The 24,840-nt window shown below is 39.4% G+C and overlaps 1 protein-coding gene across 1 annotated transcript in view; it reads left to right on the forward strand.

Moving 5' to 3' along the window:
* kdrl (kinase insert domain receptor like) overlaps positions 1-24,840 on the forward strand; it is a 41,733-nt gene that overhangs the window by 5,253 nt on the left and 11,640 nt on the right. The window contains exons 2-24 of the mRNA XM_029512669.1: positions 1,528-1,618; positions 2,318-2,538; positions 4,660-4,787; positions 6,075-6,234; positions 6,349-6,485; positions 6,571-6,742; positions 6,924-7,050; positions 7,209-7,378; positions 8,705-8,861; positions 10,636-10,750; positions 14,009-14,117; positions 15,272-15,556; positions 15,808-15,954; positions 16,583-16,711; positions 17,681-17,787; positions 18,261-18,390; positions 18,939-19,043; positions 20,688-20,801; positions 20,960-21,048; positions 21,230-21,383; positions 22,160-22,257; positions 22,845-22,967; positions 23,229-23,340. Of these exons, the coding sequence (XP_029368529.1) occupies positions 1,528-1,618; positions 2,318-2,538; positions 4,660-4,787; positions 6,075-6,234; positions 6,349-6,485; positions 6,571-6,742; positions 6,924-7,050; positions 7,209-7,378; positions 8,705-8,861; positions 10,636-10,750; positions 14,009-14,117; positions 15,272-15,556; positions 15,808-15,954; positions 16,583-16,711; positions 17,681-17,787; positions 18,261-18,390; positions 18,939-19,043; positions 20,688-20,801; positions 20,960-21,048; positions 21,230-21,383; positions 22,160-22,257; positions 22,845-22,967; positions 23,229-23,340 (3,180 nt within the window). The remainder of the gene's footprint in view (positions 1-1,527; positions 1,619-2,317; positions 2,539-4,659; positions 4,788-6,074; positions 6,235-6,348; positions 6,486-6,570; positions 6,743-6,923; positions 7,051-7,208; positions 7,379-8,704; positions 8,862-10,635; positions 10,751-14,008; positions 14,118-15,271; positions 15,557-15,807; positions 15,955-16,582; positions 16,712-17,680; positions 17,788-18,260; positions 18,391-18,938; positions 19,044-20,687; positions 20,802-20,959; positions 21,049-21,229; positions 21,384-22,159; positions 22,258-22,844; positions 22,968-23,228; positions 23,341-24,840) is intronic.

Raw genomic sequence — 24,840 nt, forward strand, 5'->3', positions numbered from 1 at the left:
ATTTTGGTCATATATGTGCAAGCAGGTCCCAAATGTTTTTTGTATTTGCTTCATATCAACACATAAGTCAATCAAATATTCCAGAAATGCAGAATGCATAAATTATACTTGTATTATAATATATTTCCAGTTTAATTTTGCCATATGTATTGAACTCATCCCCCATTTTTTGATTTCTGGCAGTTCAATTAGAGTTTGCTTTAGTTTTCAAATTGTAAGCTAGAAAACACTGTGCAATTAGACTGTTCTTCAAGAAATTCATTTGGCACCTATATTTACATTTGATCATTTGGCAAACATTTTTTTTTAGTGACAAGTGAGGGACATCAGTACATTTCAGTGCGGTAGAAAGCCTAGGCGTAAGGATTAAGTACTTCATCTATTGAATAAGTGCAGAAGATAATTTACAAAAGTACATAATAAATGCTACATAGAGAGAAAACTGAAAGCTAAAAACTGAAAATACATGGTATCCCAGCATGGCAGAGTGTGCACCACCACCCTTCCCTTCTGTATAACCTTGGACAATAAAACAATGATGTGATATTATTTTCTGTGCAAGTCAATAGTGAGTTCTGCTGCCAACACTGGCAATGCCAACTCATTCTTAGCACAACAGCTGCTCTGAATAATAGACAAATACTATGCCCCTGTGTGTGTGTGTTTTTGTACGTTTGTAAATGCAGGTGTACTTGTTTATATGTGTGGGTTTTCATCTGTGTCCATCACCAAGTAGTTGTATCACCATATGAGCCTGGTGAGACACTTCCATGTAACTCCATTGTCTTTTCTAGATTCTATGCTAAAAAGAAAAGGTTCCCTGAAGGCTTTCGTATTATGAGGATTGACTTAACAAATTTACTTTCAGACCACAGTGACAAGTTGTTCAGGAATCTCAGTGAAAAGAAGGAAATCACATATGGGACCGTGAAACCTTCACAGCAGCAATAATCACTGTGCTTCCTATGTTGAATGCTGTCAGAGGGACCTCTCAACAGATATCATCTCAACACCCCCACTTTCCCCTCAACACTGTAATAATAGCATCTAAAATGCAAGGTCGATGGTAAATGAGAACACACAAAAAGAAAGGAAGGGAGCAGCCCACTGAAAGTGGTTGAACAGTTGATCTAGATGATTTGATTAGAGCCTGCATTGGTTCTCTGTGTTTTGACCTCTCTGAAAAGTGTCAGATGTTCCCCATATTGTCCTCATCCTCCTTTTATTCCACTTGATCTCTTTCTTTCTGTCAGCTCATCCGAGGCAACTGTCCATTCAGCAGCCTGTCCTCCCGCCCCTGAAACACCCTCAGTGCTTTCAAGGTGGACACTCACTTGCATATAAGAGACAGAAACAGAGAATGGGTGAATCCACCTTCTTAGCACTGAAGAGATTCATGGGAGCTTCCAAAAATGTTCTCCATTCTGCTGTTTGGTGTGATGGTGACAGGCATTGTGACAGACATAGTGTAAATGTGCAGAATTGTATCCCTCACTGTGTCTGTCTTTGTGTCTGTGTGTTCAACAGGACATTTGGAGAGAGAGCACTCGCCTAAGATTCTGCCCTCTGATGATCCTATCATTCTTCACCAGGGCGATTCATTAAACCTCATGTGCAGGTATGCAACACACTGATTTTTGTCTGTCCTTTGGAGCACTTGCTGGCTAAAAAGAAGCTGAACAACCTACAGTCTATAAGAGGAACTGATGGTGGTGGTCCACATTCGTCAGCCTGCAATTTCCTCTGGGAGCGACGGGAACTAAGCGTGCTGCATTCACATTTGTGAAGAACTTAGAAAGTCTTGCATCATTTTTTAAGCCCGCCAGGAATGTTTAGGAACACATGTCTAGCTAATGTAATGCTTCCCTACAAGGTCATATGCTAGGAAGCCTGGCCCATACAAAACTGTCACAGGATAAGAGCTGAAGGTTGCTTGACCCAAAATTCTGCAGGCAAAGTTAGTGGTATGCAAAACATGTTTGATGTTCCTCTGGGATCTCTTTAATGAGAGTTTAAAATTGGAAACTGTGTGGAAAAATGTGTTAGCTGTGAACATCTTTTAAGAGAAGTATGTTCCCATGTGAAAGTTCAAGTCATTGGATGAGTTAAGATTAAGTCAAAATAAACTTAATATGAAGAACAAGCCAAAATGTCTCAAGGGGAGAAGCAGTTGCTGCCACCCTGAACTAAAAGGTTTGTCAGCTGCTTCATGCAGACCCTTGTTTATGGAGAACAGATCAACATATTTGAAAGGACAATTCATTTGGTCCCCCCACCAATTCTAACCTAACACTATCCCTTTCCGTCCTCCACCCAGAGGTCGTGGCCCGCTGCACTGGACACTGGCTGATAACAGACGATCATCCTCATCAGTTGGGGTGAAAGTTGACCAGTGTGATTCCAAACATCACTCCCATCACATAAACTGCAGCAAACTGACAGTCGAACACTTGGGTGCCAACGATACGGGGAGTTACAGCTGTAAATACTCCAAAGATGGTTCAGACCACATCATTTCTACATATGTCTATGTCAAAGGTGAGACCTGCAAACCACAATTCACATGGGATACAGGCAGTGAGAGATTAACAAGCCTTAAATCAAATATAGTCGTTTCAAATATTTTTATCAGGAAACGAAAGACAGGTTCACTACAGATATAACAAATTGTACAAAATAAGGCTTCCTTTAGTTTTACCATATGTGTATATCTTAAATCAAATATAGTCAAAGAATCAGTGGTAACAAGACAGATTTAGATTTAGACCTTACACTTACTATTATCTCTTCAGATTACTGAATAAAAGGCATTTTCAAGCATGAGAAAAACTGAATGTGATGTTTAGAAATGCAGAGAATTCTGACATTAATATATATATATATATATATATATATATATAGTTTTGTTTTTTTTTTTGTTTTTTTTAAGCAAATAATTTTTCTTCAATCTACAAGTTAACTTTGTGAGCCAATGAATGGGTCTAGTGTTGAAAGAGTTCATAATCAATGGCACTTTATGGACAGAAATAAAAAGTCAATAAGAAATTTGATATTTTCTGCATGATACAAAGGCTGGAAAAACATTTGGTCAGCAAAAACAGCATAAATATTTATTAAAAAAAAAACAAAACAAAAATGTAGAGTAAAAAGGCTGATAAATGGAGGAAAGTAATGGGAACCATAGAAACCATAGAAATTAATCCTTACATACTAAAGTACTGACACATAGTGCTGACTCTCTTGTCCAAGCAATTCTCCTTCTCAGAGTGAGAAGGACAGAATGAAGAAGTGGTTTCTCTGGTTCTAAGGTTTTTTCTAGAGATGGAAGGGTGAGCCCGATTGCACGGGAAGCCCTGGTCATTGACTCTGATTTCCTGCTCTTGCTACTGTTTTCCTAAGTTTCCCCTGAAGCGTTAGAAAGCACCAGTTAAAATTACACAAATCAAATGGAGATAGTTCTAGGCAACATGTTGAGACCAAGTCAGTCTTTGTCCATTTCTCCTAAATATGTATACACCATCAGGTGTATTATTATTACCACCTGCTTAATATTGTGCCAGTCCCCCTATTGCTGCCGAAACAGCCCTCAGCCCTCATTCGAGGCATGTTCAGAGGGGTCAGCATGAGCACCCTGACTTGGCCCCATACGCAACAAACTGCAATGCTCTGTGTATTCTGACACCTTTCTGTCAGAACCAGCATTAAGTTCTTGAGTAGTTTGGGCAACAGTAGCTCGTCTGCTGAATCGGACAGCACGGGCAAGCCTTTGTTCCCCAAAGTGCATCAATGAGCCTTGGCCATCCTGACGACGGTTCATCTGTGTTGATAGATCCTGACCTCTGCAGACAGGGAACCCCTGACCGACTTGCCTAGCTATCACAATTTGGCCCTTTTCAAAGTCACTCAAATCCTTACAATCAACTGTGAGGACAAAATGTTTACTCAAATTTATCCCTCGCCATAATCAGTGTTATTCACTTCACCAGTCAGAGGTCAGAATTTTATGCCTGATCAGTGTATTTTTCTGGCTGTAAAAAGTTGACACTAGAATTTAACTATATTGAGAATTATTGAGAGAATATTGTGAAATAACTGTGGACAATGGAGACCTAACTGGATGCACTTTGTGCTCTGTGTATGTGGTTCACACTTCACAATCAGGCAGCCTGCGGTGTCTGTGTTTAGTCTAACTCTCTTTTCAAAGGCCCTCAGCTGTTTATTAGATAATTTCATATGCTTATTTTACAAATAATAGTTCCTTTGTGGTACCACTACTGCTTAATCTCACAAATCGCTGAATATTTGTGTAGCCGTGAAGTTCCCATAGCTGTCGTGTGATGCCTGGCAGCCTAGTAGGTACACACAACTCAGACTGAGTGCTCTGCTGCCTTATCTGGTTAGAATGAAGTGGTGTCTTTATCTGATCACTGTGTTGGATGCGTTGACATTGCCTTAATTCAATTACACTGTTCTGGCATAACAGTTTTCCCACCCTGCTTTAGTAGCAGCTGTAAAGTTGCTACTGTACAAAACATGGTTATCACAAAGGACAGAATGTAAGGGGCCACATCTGGTTTTACATTCACTTTCTATTAGTTTGGATTTATGATTTCACAAATTTTGGATTTTTTTTTTTGTTTTGTTTTTTTCCCCCTTCAGATCCAGCACAACCTTTTGTGGAACCCCATGATCCAACACCTAACATCCTGAGCATCTACAGGCATGAGACTAGTCTCACAATACCATGTCGGACTTCCTCTCCTGATACTGTTGTAACACTGTCAGCGGTAAGGGCACACAAAGACACTTTATGCTGAAGCCTCAACCCATAGATTAAGTTGTTTACTTGTACTTTGTTTAGCATATAGAATATCATATAGTATCATTACATGCGTTCCACAGACCTAATAGGAGTTGGACTTTATTATTTGTCATTTTATACTTAGAGTACATCACTGGCTCTCTCACACTCTGTAAATTAAATAACTATATTCTTCATTTGCACACTGACTGTTATTGTTAATGTATTATTTATATTGCTGCTTGAGATTGTCCTGTTTTTATTCGATTTTTTAATCTTTTGTTTTTTAAAAAATTTTATTCTTTTATCAATTTCTATACATGCACACATTCATTGTGGACAGCAAATAAGAATTTCATTGTACAGATAAATGTGTTTCTGTACTGTAAATATGACAATAACACTATGAATCTTGAATCTTGAATTTGTAAAACATTGAAATAAACTGGGGATAGTTGCTTGTCTGGGAGAAGCCTAAAGGAGTCATCCTGTCTGCTTCCCATGAGAGCAGGAAGGTGCTCCAAGAGTGTATTTCTCAAAATAGATGCTCAGGTTAAATTTAGTTTTTCTCTTACAAACATCAGGAAATTCAAGAGAAAACCATTGCAGACTGTGTCGAGTCACAGGAAACAAGACGGTAACTTATGAGGATTTGATTTGAAACAACTGATCCCAGAATTAAGCAACAGATTTCAGTGGTGCTCCCTGCTGATTGCACATTGGTTTTTATCTGTGTGCAAAACTGAAGAATCTGATGGTACAGTGTTGACAATGTTTCCCATGGCAAGCCTGTCATACTTTTTGCCATTTTTGTAAAGGATATATGGCCATGTGTCATAGAGCCTACTGTGGACAAACACAACTGATTAAGATGGAACAGATAATGGTTGAGTGACCTTCCTGCTATTTGAAAATCTATGACACTCCTCCTTCCTGCTCCCTCTCCTTCCTTCCCTTCCCTTGCCTCCTGTCCCTGCCCAGCTTCTGGCACGAGAACAAACAGAGACTTGTACATCCTTTTCTATGTCTGTTTTGTGCACCATTGCATAAATGATTGCACAAGTTACACTCCAAAAAACAACAAGCACTAATTAGGCCTTCACTCTCACAGATGTCTGTCCCCAGCTGAGCCCAGCAGAGCATGAGTTATATGTTAAATGAAGTTGGGTGCACTACACTTCTGGCTGGCAGTGATTTTTAGTGAAAATCACAATTGTCGCCAACTATTCATGGGTACTGACAAAACCTCTTTGCTCTGCCTCCTTGATTGCAGCTCCCACCTTTATCAGAGAAGGTTATTAACGAAATGGTATGGGATCCAAAGGTGGGATTCAAGATTCCCATTGGTCCCTACACTCAGTATAATACACTCACTTGTAACACCATGGTCAAAGGTCGTGAGCTCAAGTCAATGTACATCCCATCGAGACAAAGTGAGTGTGTTGTCTTCCTGTCCAAATATGCTCATTGAAACATTAAAATAATTGCAGATATATAACCTGGCTCTGTTTCACTGTTTTCTTTTGTCTGTTGCTTATATTTTACAGCTCTTGTTCTTAATAATGTGAAAATCACCCCAGAACGTGTCAGAGTGTTGGTTGGAGACACTCTTTTACTCAATTGTACTGGTGAGACAACCTATAATGGAAGAATCAACTTTACATGGGATTTCCCGAGGAAGAAAGTAAGATTTTCTGTGTTACTGCGTTAAAATCGTCGACCATCATGGGTTGTAGATGTAATGTTTACGGTGCTTCCGTTGTCTTCAGGAAAATCGACATTACACAAACAAGACCAAAGACAGCCCAGCTAAGGTCCTTGTAATGAGCAAGGCCTTAGTGTTGCCAAACATTACACTAGAGGATAGGGGGATATACAGTTGCAAAGCTGAGATTGAACCCACAAGATACAAGAATACCACTGCAAAAGTCATTGTCTATGGTAAGTAAAACATCTTACACATTTAAATTGGACTTCCATAAGTCATACCAAAGTATGTATAAAAACACAACAAAATTATCTCATCAAATTGAGTGAACTATAGCAAATTGAAAACTTTACTTGCATGTCCATTTTTTTCTTGCATTGATTTTAATTTCTTTGTTTTTATCTTTTGGTGCAGAGCATCCATTCCTCAATGTCTCCTATAGGAATAAATGGCTTCAAGTAATAACGGTCAAAGAAGGTAGAAAAAAGCTTGTGTTTGATCCCAAAGTCACTGCTTTGCCCCCAGCAGATGTGATAACATGGTGAGGAACATTTTAGAGTCACAGTAAAAACTGCATATTATGTGAGTGCATCCATATCCCCCCTATAAAACGTAGTGTGTAACCCTAGTTCATAATTTGAAGCTGTTTCCTTTTCATTTAATTGTTGTTTATAAAAAATATCTGCTTTTAATTTTCAGGCATAAAGATGGCATCCCTATCATGAGGAATTCCACCTGTTACAAGATGTCAGGTGTCAGCTTGATTATCACTGATGTGCAGCAGAAGCATGCTGGGGTCTACACAATAACCCTGGGGAACCAGCTGAAGAACCTGTACAAGAGTCTGAGCTACACTCTGGTAGTCAACGGTAAATCACTGACATTAACTAGATAATTACTGCTGAAGAAATTAAACGATGCCTTGGCTTTTGATTGAGGCTGCTCTCAGGCCAGTTCATTGGACGGCAGGTAGCAGCTCTAGTATGAGAGGAATTTTGGGGCTTGTTGATTCCAGGGCTGGACTGACATAGCAGGGGCAGCTGTTGTTGATTATTGGGGCTCTTTTGAAGGGGCTTGGCGCAGTGTGTAAATGGCCCGAGCTCTATTCTGCACACAGACTCCAGCCATTTCACACTCCCCCCTAGCCCCAGCAGTTTTTTGCATCCTCACTGTGGTTATATATAGTACAGCTCTGATATAGTAAACAACATGTTCTCTGCAATATATATATATATATATATATATATATATAGCTTGAGGGAAATAAATTATGTGAAACCCAAAAACATGTAAATCACAGTTAGTATTTACTTTGTAAAGAGCATTTAAAGTTGTTAACAAAAGACTGAAATTTTTGTCATGTTTGGTAGTAATTAGGATTAAGTGTGCTATGGAGAACAGACACATGTATTACTGTAACTAGAAGCTTACTGTGGGGGGTGGCCAAAGTTATTTTCATTGCATTCTTTAAACCTTGTCAAGCAATCCCAATATTGTGCCAAAAAACTGAACTATCAGCCCCCTTCTGGCTTGCATATGTGTTATTTATAGTCCCTGGCTTTCCCACTTCACAAAACTTAAATTTATTAGAATGAAAAAATGAAACAGACAAACAAACAAAGTGAAAAGTAGCCTCTGGCATCAATTAGGATACTATTTAAAACTGTTCATCAGTTGTTTAGAGCTCCCCCAGTGTTACAGATTAGGAGTGAGACTTACATAATGACGCACTTGTGTGTGTGTGTAGTCGCATGCAGATGTTTGTGGTTTAGTAAACAATGTTACTGTATGTAGTTTGACTATTTCAGCTGTTCCAAATCGACTGAATGGCTGCCTCATAAGGTGACACAAGGATCTTTGTCTGTTGTTAATTACAGCACACTTGGTTGATTCACTGACCTGGCTATAAGCCACAGTGGGGTCGGTTTTTGACCTACAGCCCTGGGCTAGCCAATCATCCTGCCATTCTTCTCATAGTGTCTATAGGACAACTGGTGTCAATGGCACCTTTTTCATGGTTATCCATCATGACTGACATCCCTCATTATAAAGACATTATGAGATTCCACAGTGGGCCGGGTTAGGATGGTTGATCTAACCTGTTGTCTTGCTCTCTCTCTCTCTCTCTCTTCCTGTGTTTTTGTTTTTGTCTGTGTCTGTGTACTTGTGTGTTCATTCGCACTTCTCTCGCAAAGTGAAGCCAACTATTTCGGAAGCAGAGTTTTCCACTGTGGACGTGCAGCCCTACATGTTTGGTAAACAGCATCAGCTAACTTGCACTGCCTATGGGTTGCCATTGCCAACCATCACTTGGATTTGGCAGCCATGTCATTCAAATTCTACGTCTAAAGAGTAAGTCACAATATTCCACAAAATAAATGTTTAAACTAGATTTTCTGTAAGTTCATGATGGAAATGTTTTATACACAGAGCAAAATGCCTTGTCTCTATAAACCTTTTCCATGCTTTGAATTATTTGATTCATCATTACTAATCTGTTTCTGACCATTTACCTGTAATGCACTGTTGATTTTTGTCCAGAAAACGATGTATACACCTTGCATGTTTAATATCCTTCATGCAAACCAAAAATAATTAGTAAAGGAAATTAGTCTGCTGTTGCAAGTTAAATAGTTAGTTTTGTTAAAGTTGCACTGTATTTGCACAAATGCCACAGTTGGAGGGCAAAAGCAAAAGCTTTAATACCACAACAGTACCAGTGTTGTATTAACCAACACAGCCAAACTGCAGCAAAGACTTAACAACAAAAAAGTGCAGCTTCCAGAGTCACTACTCCATCCCAGGAATCCCACTATAAAATAGATTTTGTGATTTAGTATGTTATAACTTAGTCGAAGGAACACAACCCCTGAGAAAGGCCGTCCTCCTTGTCACCAGTGGCTCAGTAGGCTAAAAGGGAAACATGGTGGAGACATATTAATCTCAGATTCCCTGAACTATGAAAGAGCTTTTCAAATGTGGGTGTATGAGTGACAATGCATGAATACCAGCCTCGTAGTGAACCCACAAACAAGATGAACATTCCCTAAGGTCTTGCCTCGTCAATGACAGCAGGAGACCTGCAAGTCGTAAGATCAGAAAAACAATGGGTCATTACCCTTGGGTTAGCAGCAAAGTCTGTTAACAAAATATGGTAGACTGAGAGAGATTAAATAGTGTTACAGGGTGTATATCCTCTGCTGCCTCCCATTATTCTATTCATTAAATTATCTGAAAAACACACTTGTACTTGGCAGATTTATAATAAACAATAGTGAATGTTCTGTGAGTCAAAACAGCACTTTCTGTTGGCCTAAAGATAATCAGGGCTGGCACTGGGAACAGTGGCTGGGCAGTGGCAGGCAGCTAATGAGACATAGGAACAGCTATAGCCTGGTGGGAGGCCAATTGTGCAAAATGTTTGTTTTATAAGGCCCTGACCCTCTAAAGTACCTGTCACCATAAATCAATATGTAGCCCTTCAAGATCATATCTCATCTAAATCTTTGGGCATTTGGAAAGGAGGGGGATGTGGGATCAGGGGAGGGTTCAGAGAGAGAAGTTTGACATGTTGGGTCCGAAATAAGGCTGATGTAGTAGAAAGCAGAAATATGGGGGTGTCTTTATCACCAGGCTAAGAAGTTATCAGCTGTGTCTTGTTGACCGCCAAGGTCTTAGGATCAACCTTATCTCCCCTGGCCAGAATGCAGGGGGGGGGGTGGTTCCTGTACGAGGTGATCCAGAGCACAGCCCTTCCTGTCGCTGTTGCTGTTTCCTCAACTGCCTCTCTTCTCATCAAGCTGATTGTTGCCCACCATGGGTGGTGAAGGGATGGGGGTGGGAGTCAAATCCTTTTTCTAGCTTTTAGACAACCTGATCTAGACCTGGACTCTACCCAGATCAGTCTCAGTCTGCTCTTAAATATCATCAGACTTTTAGGATTAAAGCATTAAAAGAAATCATATGACCTGAGCACGAAGGTTCCCAATAAAAAAAATAAATAAATAAAAAAAAGTTTGCCTTTCTCATTTGTGTTGTATTGGTTAAATCCAACACATGAGCATCTGTTTTTGCACAGCTGGTATTAATGAATGGTCAATTTTATTGCATTTTTTCTGTCCTGCAGTTGTATTGTTTACCCTGAAACGGTCCTGGTCAGCACTAATGGCAGGGGAAATGACTCCCACAACTGGATTAAAAGTATAAGCACCAAACCTGAACTGGTTAAAGGAAAAAACAAGGTATGTTGTTTAACTTTTTGTGTAGTGTTTGGCCTACTTTCTTGAAAAAATGGAAATGTGAAATGTGGTTGAACAACAGCAATGACCAAGTGAGTAGGACTGAAATGACAACTATAGTGGCTAGCACTGTAGCACCAAGTTTGTGGGTTTGATTCCCAAAGTCTTTCTTTGTGGAGTTTGCAAGTGGGTTTCCTCCAAGTACTCCAGTTTCATCTCACACATGAACGTCTTGGTGACTCCAAATCACTGTAGGCATAGTCTGAGTGTGAGTGGTTGTTTGTCTCTGCATGTACCTCTCCTGAAACATTCACTGTGATTGGCTCCAGCACCCGCCGTGTCCCAGACAGAGAATAAAATCGCTATTTCCCATCCAAGCCTAACAAGAACATCTGAAATCCATAAATCCCCACAATTTTCATCCTGTTGGCCCCAAAAATTATTCACTTTGCATAGTCACATACTGTGACCAAAACCCATTGGAAGGCCCTCATCAGTGCTTTTTGTAGGAATTCGTTTTTTTTTGTTTTTTTCATTGCTATACTTAAAAAGAAATTATTTATTAGTGGATGATGCAACCAGAAAAATAAAAGAAACTCTCTTGGTTTCTTGCATGTGATGTGGTAAATCTGAAAAGTAAAATGCTATATTGATAAATACTGTTCATTCACAGTTAGAATTCACATGCAGGCGTCATGGGATTGGTTTTCCTTCAGTTAAAGGGTCTTACTTTAAGAGGTAATTACGTTCCTTAGCCATGTGACACAGTGCACTTGGCAGACTCCCTCTACTGAGGTGAAATACCTGCTTATTTAAAAATTTTTTCATATGATGGAAACCTGTAAATTGCGAAACTGCAGCTTCATCTGATGCTAAGAACATTTTGTTTTATCACATGCCACTGGCATCAATCAATCTTTGCAACTGTTTAGACTCTGAACCTTATTAACATTATTAAAGTCATATATGTGCCATGGAACAAGAACACTCTCCCAAATCCATGCAACCCCATTACCTGTGAAGATGAACCACCACAGACACTGAAAAACAGGTGGAGCTATGCTTTTACTATGTGAGCATATAAGTTCAAACATGATCATAAAACAATACAACAAGATTTAGTTTAGAAATTTAATTAGTGTTTGTCTTCATTGTGGATTTTACTAGTTCATTGTTTTTCTAGAAAACATCAAATACATATTTGCAGGCAAAGTAAAAACATTCTACACATTAAGGAAACTGTAGGTGATGCTGCAAATGTCCTGTGGGAGCCTGTTACTAAAACTGTTCACCCCAAACATAATTAAGACCAGGCCTAAACTTACTTGGGAAAGTCAGTCCATAAAATTAGGTTAAGGAATCCCATTACTGTAGACTGGGTCAAATTAGGGCACAAATTCGTTGGCATAAAAGTTTCTGTGACGGAAAGAATCAGACATAATTCTCCATCCAAACCTTCCGTCCCACAGTTTTGGCATACATTTCTGGTAACTAGTTATTTATTGATTTACATGCTCTCACTAAGGAATTAATTAAATCATGATTATGTCAAGTCTCATCAAGCTGTTTTAAATTTGGGGCATTTTCACAGGGCATCACTTGCAATATGTGTCTGCCATAAACAGAGAGGCAGCACTTATTTACTAGTACCTGTGGACAAACGCTGGTGCTTTATGAGGGTTAGGACTAAGGGTCAATGATAACAAGCAGCAGTGTAAAAGAAGAGGGATTTGTTGGAAGTGAATTCCTCTCTGTCACCCCACATAAATCGTGCTGGCCTGTGAATAAGAACATACTCAGGGTCGGGCCTCCGAGTGACTCCCCAGAAAGCTGAGTAGAGAAGGACACTGGCCCTGGTCATGATATAAGCCAAAAGCTGGGGAAAGACATGGGCACATAGTCACAGTTCATCTAGTTAGGTCACCTCTCAGGGAGTATGCATAACCATTTAAGTTACTGCTTTTGAGCTTGGGTTACATAGTGAGAAATAGCTGTAAAATAATGATGCTTATAATAATAAAATTTATGTATTTAATACATGTAGTGCGCTTAACATTTAAAACTTAAAAAAAAGTTTGACAGTGTAACAAAAAAAAGTCAAAGGGAAAAACAAATGTAGTCCAAGGCAAAAAAAAAACACACAGCAGTCATAGTTGCCTTAACTAATAGTGCCTTCTGAAAAGGTCTCAAGAGTCTATGGAGCCCTCAGATGGTCAGGGAAGGCACTCCATAAAGGAGGGGCTGTAGAGGCCAATCCCCCATGGTTCAGGACTTAGTTCTGGGGGGATGGAGGTCATAGGTGTTGGTGGAGGGGGAGATCCAGTTGAGGTTTGTGGAGTGAGTAATTCCTTACTTAGAGAACGGGCATTTTTGTTGATGTGTTGGTGCATGAATAGGGATGCCATGTGTCCAAGCCGAGCAGAAACAGGAAGCCAGTCAGGAGAATGGAAGATTGGTGTGATGCATTCATACTGGTACACTCTCATAAGGACTCTAGCTGCACTCTTTGGACATATTGAAGTCTCTGCAGGCTAGGTAAAGAGAGAGCCATCAAGCTTTTCTGCATCAGAAAGAGTGAGAGTGAGAAAAATAAGGTCTCTTCTTTAGTGTTTGACAAATGTCAAAACAGAATGATTTTAACAGTATGATATAACCTTTTTTCAGTATTTTTGTGGCCTGCCTGTACAATGACCATTGTATGTGTGTGTCAACACAATAGTTCCTACGAGCAGGAAGCATAGGCTACATACACCCAGACAATACACCCACATCAGGCATTCACTTTGATGTAGCTGACTCCCCCCAAAAAACAGATGTCACAATGAACGCTAAACAGGTCCCACAAAGTCTGGGCCCTTAGCCAAGTTTCACTTATTATTTTTGTCGATTTAAACCATTAAAATTGTGTACCGGTGTGTCACAAAATTGAGTGTGGCATTAGAAGGGCCTTTCAGGAAATGGACATGGAGCCCAAGCGCTAGATCTATAGTGCAGGTCTGAAGCAGACTCGGTGGGTTTTAAAACTCCAGATGTACCCTTTCATTAATGTCACACACTGAGAGTTAAAAACAGGCCAGGCCAGTGCCAGACGTCTTACTTCCCTGTTAATTGTGACTCCCTGCACTGATGGTGACTGATATCCCAAGGATAAATCACACTAAAAGCAACCTGAATTTCAATTCTAAGTATTTGTTCTTCTCGTTAATTTGTTTTATTTTGCCAAGAATAATCAGTAACAAGTGCCTCATTGATCCCAATTAGACTGTGAGTATCCTGGTGATTGGAGAGGCTCGTGTGCCGGGAAAGTTCACCTGTGTAGCCCAGAATGAGGAGGGTTTCAGCAACATGACGATGCCATTCTATGTTGTTGGTAAGTTGGTAAACACTTCATATATCACCGTCTAAATGGTAACAGATGAAAGTGTGCACTGAGATATTGTGGTGAGCTGCATTGTAATTCCATACTGCATTATATTCTCTCAGATGATTTACACAAACAGTACACATTGTAATGAATTGCAAAAACAGAGAAGGAATGTGCTGATTGCGCAATAAAGACATAGCAGGGGGGCATTAATTGAAACCATCTTCCACTGTAGCTCAACAGCTTCAGGGGGGAAGAGAGGCAAGCATGTCCTGGGCCATATGGAGTGCTATAATGGCACATGTTTAAAAACAGCTATGAACAACTGCATTCCTGCCTTAGTGCCAGCAGGTCATTCCTCTTTCTTTTTGAGACTTCTGCTATGAGAATCTAATTCTTTATGTGCATCTGAGCTGTTCCAAATGTTCCCAAAATGAATATCCATCAAGGCAGTTATGCAATAACAGCGTGGATGAGGTGTCACTGTGCACAATCAAAGTTCACTTTGAACAGTCCAAATTGCCACAAAGCGAATCGCATTTCCTGAGTGAATTACATCTCTCAGTGAGTGAAGTGTTGCCTCTGGAGAGGAGTGGATGTAGGTGAACACATAATTGTGCAGTTTCCAAGTACCAAAAATTTGTGTCCCAGAGAGGGAGAATTCCTCATTTGCTCCAGAGGTGCGGAAGACAAAGAGTGATGGAACGCTGCTTCAGAAAAGAGGACAGAATTGTAATAACAGCTGTCTTCTCTTACTGAACACGGAACGCTTTCCAGCAATCTGAATAAACAAGAGCAGTCTAGTTCCCCTGAGGCCCAAACTCAACTTCTGTCCAATTGGATGAGCGCAGGAGTGCCATCAGCATTGCTGTCTGCCAGCAACATGCTTCCAATTACAGTGATGAAACAGGAAAAAACTGCAAATTTGACATTCCTGGTCTGCAACGAGCAACTTTGTGTCCCAAACTCTTGTCCCAAATAAGATCTATCTGCAAGCAGATGTTTGGGTGTATAAAACAGATCACACACATTACTGTGAAATGCTCTTTGTTCATTATTCCTAACTCTGGCTGACCCCATTGGGTCATTCAATATGTCTGGAACTGATTTAAGGTTATTGTAGTCTTAATTTATGACATTCCATAAACTTGTTTGAACAGATAACTCAGAGGAACTTACCACTCACCCTCGGACAGCCATTGAGGGGGATGATGTCAATCTGACCTGTCGGGCAACTCGCTACATCTACACAGACCTGCAGTGGTTGGACTCTATGAACCAAACAATCACCTCCAACGTGTCGGGTCTTCAACTTAGTCGTTATTCCATTTCCATTTCTCTCCACCTGCATCATGTTTCCCAAAACAGCACTGCAGGTTACAAGTGCCAAGCATACAAGCTCCACAAGTGGGTTGAACTCAAGAATGCCGCACTTAAGGTGGATGGTAAGTTAGAGGTGGATACTGTATTGCATTCCTATTATTAATAACTGATACTGATTGGATAAAATTTCAAGATATATAATATCATTAACATTAAGCAGCTACATCTAAGTAAAATAAGTCATTGTATACTCTTATGATAAGTGACTATGCTATGAAAATCGGGGTCACATGGGAGCATAGTTTCTTTCTAAACATGATCCTAATAGGAAAACATTATCTCTGATTCAATCTTTTTCCTTTGTTTGTTGTAGCGAGGAAACACCCCTGGCTGACTCAAAATCTGACGAATCAGGAGGTGAACAGTAGCAGCACCCTGATGCTGGCTTGCTTTGCTCTGGGAGTTCCTCGTCCCAATATTACATGGTTCAAAAATAATGTTCAAGTTGAAGAAGGTCCAGGTAACTTCAGATTAGTATCCCGTTTCTTTGGCTTACCATACCATAAATGTTTACCATTTTTTTTATTTTTTTCAATTATGGCACAGAACTGCAACCAGTGAATACATTTAAATGAAAAGATCTTGTTATTACCAGGACTACATAATCAGTATTTGGGCTTGTAGTGCCCTTTGCAAGCAGCAGAGTCAGTGTTTCTTTAGGGGAAAATTGGTTGTATACACAAATGTATAGGATATAAGAGGCAATTTACATTTCTAAGACATTAAAGGTATTCAAGTTACCTAAGAGGAAATTTTAGCCACTATAATAAAATTAGTTTATATTATTGTAGCCACTGCTTCATCATTTCATAAACTTAGCTCATACGGAAGTTATTGTCAAGGTTTATTATGTTTGAAGTTTTACACATATGAAAGAACGTACGTAGAAATATAAAAAGTCTGCCACCCACTGTGGAAGTAGATTTGTTTTCCCTTTACAAGCTCCCCAGTGCCTGAAGAAAATAACATTTGACCTCCTCTTTCACTACTGACGGCATGCACCTGCACAAAAATCCTGCCTCTTAAGTTAAATGCTGCATTGTTTAAACTTCATGGTATCAGTTTGACAGAGAGTGTGTGTGGTACAGGTATCACACTGGGAGAGGAGGGGAATCTGATCATCGAGAGGGTGAAGAAAGATGACGAGGGTCTGTACGAGTGTTTGGCCAGCAATGGTGAAGGTTTTGTAAAAACAAGCGCCTTTGTTACTGTCCTTGGTAAGTTAGACACCAACAAATATTAACCATGAAGGTAGATTAAAATTCCAAACTTCTATATTTACAATGTGGGTCTCTCAGTCTGCTTATGTCCAACCAAAACATCTTCTCACTACTACAAATAACTAGTTTGATCCCAGTATGAAAATGCCCCCTAACAAAAGATCTGTAGTTGCTAGGAATGCCAAATGAATTCCTTTAGTTTTATGATCAAGGCTCTGGCTGAGGGTCCTTGCTTTGAGGACATGGCCTCAATCAAGTGTTTAGAGGTTCACTAATGAGTGAAAAGAGATTGACAGCTACAACAGCCAAGGGATGGAGAATGCAAAGCGGAGAAATGGAGTAGAAATCCTGTTTCTTATATAACTTTGTCCCTGTTTTTTACATGTAAACTAAGTTTCATGTTCTCATGAAAAAATGGAAATGACAAAGTAAGTGATCATGTCCACAGAAATTTAAACTTAATCAGATTCTTACTAAGATTAACTTTTCTTGTCTATTTTGGATTTTTTGTGTATGCTGCTATGGCTGTTTAGTCAAAGATCACATGAAATATGCTGGAAAGAGAGACTTGAGCTTTCTAAGCTTTCAGAAGTGTGGACATGGATGGTTAGAAAAATGGTGTTTGGGAGAAAATTCTTGTGGAAAGAGTGTGGTATGCACGACCCAAACAAAGCAGAAATAAACAACAACGTGTGTTTCCACTTATTTTTTGTATACTATTGCTCAGAGAATATTTGGTAAGCAACAAATAAACCAAAGAATGATGTAAGGGGAAAATCTTGTCATCTTCTGTCAAAACTAGGCTCTGGATTTGTAAATTTGTAACAGACTGCAACAGTTTTCTTTTGATCACGATACTCCACAAATTCCTGGCAATATAATATGACAACTTATAACATGATAAAAATACACAGTGGATTTTTTCTAAAGTCTTGTGAGTGTTGACTAAAGGTCTTCTCTCTCCAGGAGATGAAGGGAAGCCAAACGTTGAGGTCATTATTCTGGTATGTACGGGAGCTGCAGCCACACTCCTCTGGCTCATGCTTATCCTCTTCATCCGCAAACTGAGAAAGGTAAGGATTTTAAAACCTCAGTTTAAACCTTTAAATCACTTTTTTCTCCAAAAACACCCCAATGAGTTTAGCATTTGTTTTTGATGATCCTAAAATAATGCCGGAAGCAGCTGACTCATACCTCTTCTGAAATTAGTTTAATGGAAGGATGAATTTAGCAAGTGTTTACGATTTCCACATTTCCTTTTATATAGAGTACAGCCTCAAAGCAGAACATGATGTACTTGTAAAAAAAAAAAAAAAGTGAGGAAAAACTTTTGTGCTGTCACTGCTGTTGTGACTGTATGTAGAACAATAATTTCTGTGTATTATTGAAAGTCTTCTCAAGTACAGAATGTGCAGAAATCAAGAATTTCCAATCAAGATTTTACCTACTTACTGATTATTAAAAATGAATCCTAAATTGTTTAATGGCTGTCAAAAATCATTTTATGATAAATATGAAATTCATTTTTTTCTTTTCACATCTTCAGCAACCAGCATATTATAAGATGGGTCCATCTATCATCATTGACCCTGATGAGTGTCCCCTTGATGAGCAGAGTGATCTCCTTCAGTATGATAGCAGCAAATGGGAGTTTCCCCGTGACCGCCTGCGGCTAGGTGAGCATTTTCTTGCTTCATAGTCTTTTTAGTTGTAGAGGTTACTACACCAAATTAAGAGCTTAGTGGCATTACTGGTTGAAATTAGATTCAAATAACAAATATATCATCTGTGATATATGAAAAGAGTTAACACAAAAAATACCACTCACTAACTTGTAGCGGTATCAAAGTATGTGATTTTTCTGGGTTGAGCAGATGAGAAACAAATATCTGGTGTTATTTAAATCAACGAGAATCAATAGCAGCAAATAGACAGTACAATGAGAATTTTTTGATATTTCAACAAAAGGTTATAAATTCAACTTAAAAGTGTTTGATGGTAAGGACAGCAAGATCAAGGTGCATGGGATAGGTGTCACCCCCTTAGCAGCTGCTGTGTAGGGTCATTACTTATCAGTGACCTGCGCTCGCTTTGGGAAGAGACTCCCAGCGTGCTCTAATTACAGACCCATAGCCTGACTGACAAGCAGTCCTGGCTAATTTTTTTGCCCCTAGGACAGGAAACTAATGTTGGCTCAGTTATCAAATATTTTCTTAATTTCCAGGCAAAACTCTTGGCCATGGAGCTTTTGGAAAAGTGGTGGAGGCCTCTGCCTTTGGGATTGACAAGCTCTCAACCTGCAAGACTGTTGCTGTCAAAATGTTGAAAGGTAGGATGTCAATAATATTTTAACGTTTATATTTATTATTATAATAAACATTTTCACACAACTTTATTTTTGTTTCAATGGCCTCTCTGGTTCACTGTACATGGTAGACAGGCTTCATAGCCTGTTTGGACAGCAGATGAATATCAACCATTTATTTATATCTTAAATTTCTGCAGATTTATTTTTTGTGCACATTACATGACTCATGAGCTGCTGCCTGAAATGTGCCTGCAATTAATGTTTTTGTGGCTAAGCATTCAAAGCAAAGCATACAATGTCTGTTCCATGCAAAGGGCAGTTAGAGGTAAGGGCTTAGACCTCTAATCCTGTTCTTCATTGAGAAAAGATTTAATGGCTGTATTGATCAGGAAGTGAAAGCCCTGCAGGTGAGGAAGGTGAGGAGTTCATTAAGGCAGGCAACAAAATGAGAAATAGGAAATGTGTATTTTCTACATAGCAAAAATAAAAAAAAGCAATAACACTGACTCAAAACTAACAATAAAATCAAAAATCTAAAATTAAAGCATTACAAACATTCAGGGGCAGCACGGTGGCTTATTGGTTAGCGCATTTGGCCCACAAGAAGAAGTCTGCAGGCTCCATTCCCGGGCCTGGGGCCTTTCTGTGTGGAGTTTGCGTGTTCTCCCTGTGTCTGCGAGGATTTTCTCCAGTGCTTCAGTTTCCTCCCAGCATCCAAAGACTTGCATGTTAATTGGAAACTCTAAAATTCCCGTAGGTCTGAGTGTAAGTGTGAGTGGTTGTTTGTCTCTGTATGTTGGCCTTGCGATAGACTCAACCACTGTGAGCTGGGATTGGCTCCAGCATCCCCCGCAACCCGGAAACAGATAAGCGGTAGAAGATGAATGAATGAATGAACAAATATTTAGCTATTTCCTTTAGCGTAGCTCTATATGTGGATGAGCTCATGTTTTTTGTTTTGTTTCGGGGTTTTGTTTTGTTTTTTCCTTTTTTACATCTGCAGAGTGCCAGAATGCCAACACTGATCAGTGATGTGGTGATGGTGTTTCAGTGAGAATGAAATATAATGTTGGTTATTTGTCTCTGACCACTGTCAGAGCATTAATCGTGTCCGAGCATAAATCACAGGCTCGCTGGGTGGAACAGACTCTGGCTGTTGCTAGTCGTAGGTCAAACTTAATGGAAAGCAGCAGGTCTCGTCAAATTGACCGTGGTTTAGCAAGAGACTCCGTGGCTGCTTTAGCTTCTAGCTCATAAATATCCGGTTCATTGGTGCAACAAAAACAGACTCTATGTTGATTTTCATTATGTTAGTTGAGGACATTACATCATTCTTCAAAGCTCTCAAAATCAAGTGTGTAATGTGAGAATGTTGTTGGCAGTTCACTGTGAGGATTTCCTCTATCAGAAATTGAGTCATATTGCTGAGCTTAAAGTAATATTATTTCACCATCATATATACAGGAGTCCCCAGTAATCCAGCAAAAATAAACAAAGAGTTGAGAACACATCACTTTTTTTGCACTTTCTGACTGCAAAGTTGAAACTTAATAGAATCTTGAAAATGTTTGATATTACAGATTTTATACAGATTTTTTTTTTTCCAAAAGTATAATATTTTTTGTCTTTTAATTGTTTTTAATGATACACTTTACATCATTTCAGGAGGTGCTACATCAAATGAGCGTAAAGCTCTGATGTCAGAGTTGAAGATCCTGATCCACATCGGTCATCACCTGAACGTGGTCAACCTGCTCGGAGCCTGCACAAAACCTGGAGGTGAATTTAATCACTGGAAAAAATGCAATCCTGTGATATGCACACATGGAAACTCGAAAGCATCAGAAAACCACATTAAAATTTCTCTGATGTCTCTTAAGTGACAATTTCTATTGCATGCTACAACAGTGACCATATGAAATATAACTCCTTGACAGGACCGCTGATGATGATAGTAGAGTTCTGCAAGTATGGCAACTTGTCCAACTATTTGAGAAGCAAGAGAGATGACTTTATTGTGTACAAGGTGAGTCACCAGCGGAATAAATTAGACTTTGCAGCAATTTTGCTTTATCATAATTTTAGCAGCAAGCTAAATTATGCATGAGCATGGAGTGATGACAACCTTAAAGAAACCTTATAGAAAGTCCTGTGCATCAGCATCAGCATCAGCATTTCATTTAACATGATGTATATGTGCTGTTCAGCGCCAGGACGGTAAGGTGATGTCATCGGGATCATCCTGTGAGCTGAGCGAGCTGATGAAGCGTCGCCTGGAGAGCGTGGCCAGCACCGGAAGCTCAGCCAGCTCTGGGTTCATCGAAGATAAGAGTTACTGCGACTCGGAGGAAGAGGAAGAAGGTAAATGCCACGCACATCTGGCTTCCCATGAACCCCCACATCCCTCCCATCTCTCTCCTGCTGTCCGCCTACCCACCACCCACCCACCCCGAAGCCCCTCTTCTCCCTCTGCTCCTCTCTTGCCCACAAATGAAAGCTCAGCTCAGATTGTTTTCTGGACTCAGTCTGATGGGATATTTCCTCCTCCTGTTCAGCAGTACAATCACTGCAGCAGGAGCCACTGTCACCCCACTGAGCCCGGGGAGGCGTCTGTTTATTTCCTGTCCTTGCCTTAGACCCGCTCTGGTCTTGGGTTCTAGCTCGGGTCCAGCACGTCGTCCTTGTCGTTCCTTTTGTGTTATTTCTGGTTTGATTAGCTGTTTACTCAGGTGGATCAGTGGAAGGACTCTGTGAGAGTTTCCCTCTCAGACTCCTGACCAACAGATAATGCCAATAGCCACATGTTTACCCTGACATCTGTAAAAGTGGAGGAATTGTAATTTGCTTTATCGCTCCTCTGTAAATAATGCTTGAAATATAATGTTGGTAGAGACAGATGTGTGATGGGATGAATTGTTCAAATGATGTGTTGTTGTCCGGAGCTTTTTTAGTTTCCCCATTTGGACTGTGACTGTTTCATCTTAACTGATTTACCTGACTTATGTAGAGCTAACAATCACTCTCACTGCTTTTCAACACACAGCAACACACAGCTAGATAAGAAAAAATACTCCTCTGAGTTTAAAGTCTGTATGTGTCTATTACGAAAAATCACTTTATGTTCTGTTTTTTCATAGAATCTGAGGATTTATATAAGAGAGTCCTGACATTGGAAGATTTAATTTGCTACAGTTTCCAAGTGGCTAAAGGCATGGAGTTTTTGGCCTCACGCAAGGTATTACCATCTTCACACAATTCATGCAAAAATATGCATTTTATGAAAACTGGTCTATAATAGTTTTGATTGATTTGATTTAAATTGTTTAAGCGATCACTTTGCAAAAGCAAAAAGTTTCAAACTGAAACATATCGTCAAACATGTCATATATTAGTCTATAAATTACTGAGTTACGAAGTGTTAAGTCTTCATTTTAAGGGTGAACCATTTTTCTGTGATTGTGGCACAATTAATGCAACCATATACTTTCTTGTTGTATAATGTTGCCTCCGTCAGTCCAGTGTTTAAAGGACAACAGCTGAGAACTCATTCATGTAAAGTCATTCATAATTTCAGGGAGACAGGATGGGACTGATTAGCGACGAAGCTATTGTTGTCACCGACCTTTTACCAAGGTTTTCTTAGCCTGGATATGGAACACATTATCTTCTATTGTAATATCACTAATGACATGGCCATGTGTTGCTCATGCAAGCAGCCATGTTGTACAGCACGCAGATCAAATTCATGAAGTTAGTTACATGCAGAAAATTTGACAGAAATATTGCACTAAATAAAGTATTGTTTCTTCCTTTTTTCACCAGTGCATTCATCGTGATCTAGCTGCAAGAAACATACTGCTTTCTGAGAACAATGTTGTGAAGATTTGTGATTTTGGACTTGCCAGAGACATTTACAAAGATCCGGATTATGTGCGCAAAGGAGATGTAAGTTTATTGGACTTTTACAGGTGTCTGGTATTGATCAAAATCATCTACATCAATAGATAATATTAAAAGAAAATCTGCCACTAATTGGAGAACAAAAATGTTTCCAAGGACTAACTGAATTCAGCAGTCACTGGAAGTCAAAAGCAGTGTATCCACTCACACAGATTGACCAAATCTGACAGTATAAGTTGTTGTATTGATGAGTGAACTCTCTATGGTAGTAGGATATGGCTGTAAATAATTTCATATTACACACAGGCTAGGCTGCCGCTCAAGTGGATGGCACCTGAGGCCATTTTTGACAAGATCTACACAACTCAGAGTGACGTCTGGTCTTTTGGTGTTCTGATGTGGGAGATCTTCTCTCTGGGTAAGTGTGGCTCAGCGCTGATTACTGGTTGCCCAAGGGAGCAAAAGAACCTTGCTCATGTAAAAGTCGCACATCCAGGCACGCATGCATAAGTTAAACAATGACTTAAACATTAAACTGACAAATATTGCTTCAAAGGTGTGTCACATATGTGTTGATTATAAGCAGCTATTAAACAGTCCAGTTGATAGGCTAATTTTAGAGAAAAGGAGGGAACTCTCTGGTTACAAAATCCACATCAAATCTGTTGGTGCATCATTCAAATATAACGAGTAATTTATATGTAAAGAGCAATAACATTTAAACATTTAAAATAACATTTCTTTTGGACATACAAATGAAACCATAATACATAATACATAATATGGTACATCATATTGAAAATATACAGTTATTTTCTTTTGAAATCAAAATATTACGTTTTTTTTTATTAGAGATGATCAGTGAGAAGTGAGCTTCAGCTTGGCAGGCTCGCTCAGTGCTTCTCATTATGCAGCCTCACCAAATGCACTTGGTAATAACTGTCTTCAGTAAGTAATTGTTCTTTCAGTAGAAAGGGCCTAGGTCTGAAAAAACTATTTTCATGCCACTCAACCGAAAAACATTAGTGAAGTTAGGCTATGATTTTTATTACAGGCAGGAGACGTTAAAAGGAGGGAACACCTCCTAAGCTTTCTGTTCTTTCCCAGCTGGCAACACAAACTCACTGTAACCAGGCAGCCAGATGAGTGTAAAGCTGTGCCCCTGCTGTGAAACCACTGCAGCCTCTAAGACAGCTTTGTGTCTCAGTCTGTGATTGCTTCTGCACTGTGACATAGAGCTCACCACATGTTTCTTTAGCAAGACTCAACATGAAATAATGCATGTTCAAATGTCACCATGGGAAGCAGGATAAACATAAGACTAAATGTAAAAAACTTTAAGGCAAAGTTGGATATATTGCTTTGCTGTACTTTTTGAGTGTGCTGCTTTTGAAACACCGCCACACGATGTCGTCACACATCGCATTGACAAGAAAAGTGTGTCAAATTGCATATTCTTTTAAATGTAAAACACACTGACGTCATTATGACACTTATTTTTGTGCTCCCTTTCTCCCTCCTCTTCACTCTTGACACATTCTGACCACATTTGCTCTTAAAGAAACACTTCCACATCTGGGTAGTGTTAGCCAGGCCTCAGAAAAATAAATCAGGAAACAAAGATACAACATGACCAGGAAAAATGTCAGAGAAGTGAACCTTGCCATCTGATAATGTTGGGGGCTCAGGTTAACCCAAGTGCATGTTTCAGATCTCTGTAAACCAAAAGTGTGTCAGTTCCATTTTGTGGTGTTAAATAACAAACTTTGTATAGTGTTGATGCCAAAAGTGAATGTTCCTATGTTCAGATACCCCATCAGCACATATTTATGTTGGAAGAATACTTGTCCTTTCATTATATTGAAAAAGGGATGACAAAAAGTTTGCATTATATATAATTGAAGTCCATTACTGTATA

This window comes from Echeneis naucrates, chromosome 10, assembly GCF_900963305.1.
Source record: "Echeneis naucrates chromosome 10, fEcheNa1.1, whole genome shotgun sequence".
NCBI classification, from domain to species: Eukaryota; Metazoa; Chordata; class Actinopteri; order Carangiformes; family Echeneidae; genus Echeneis; species Echeneis naucrates.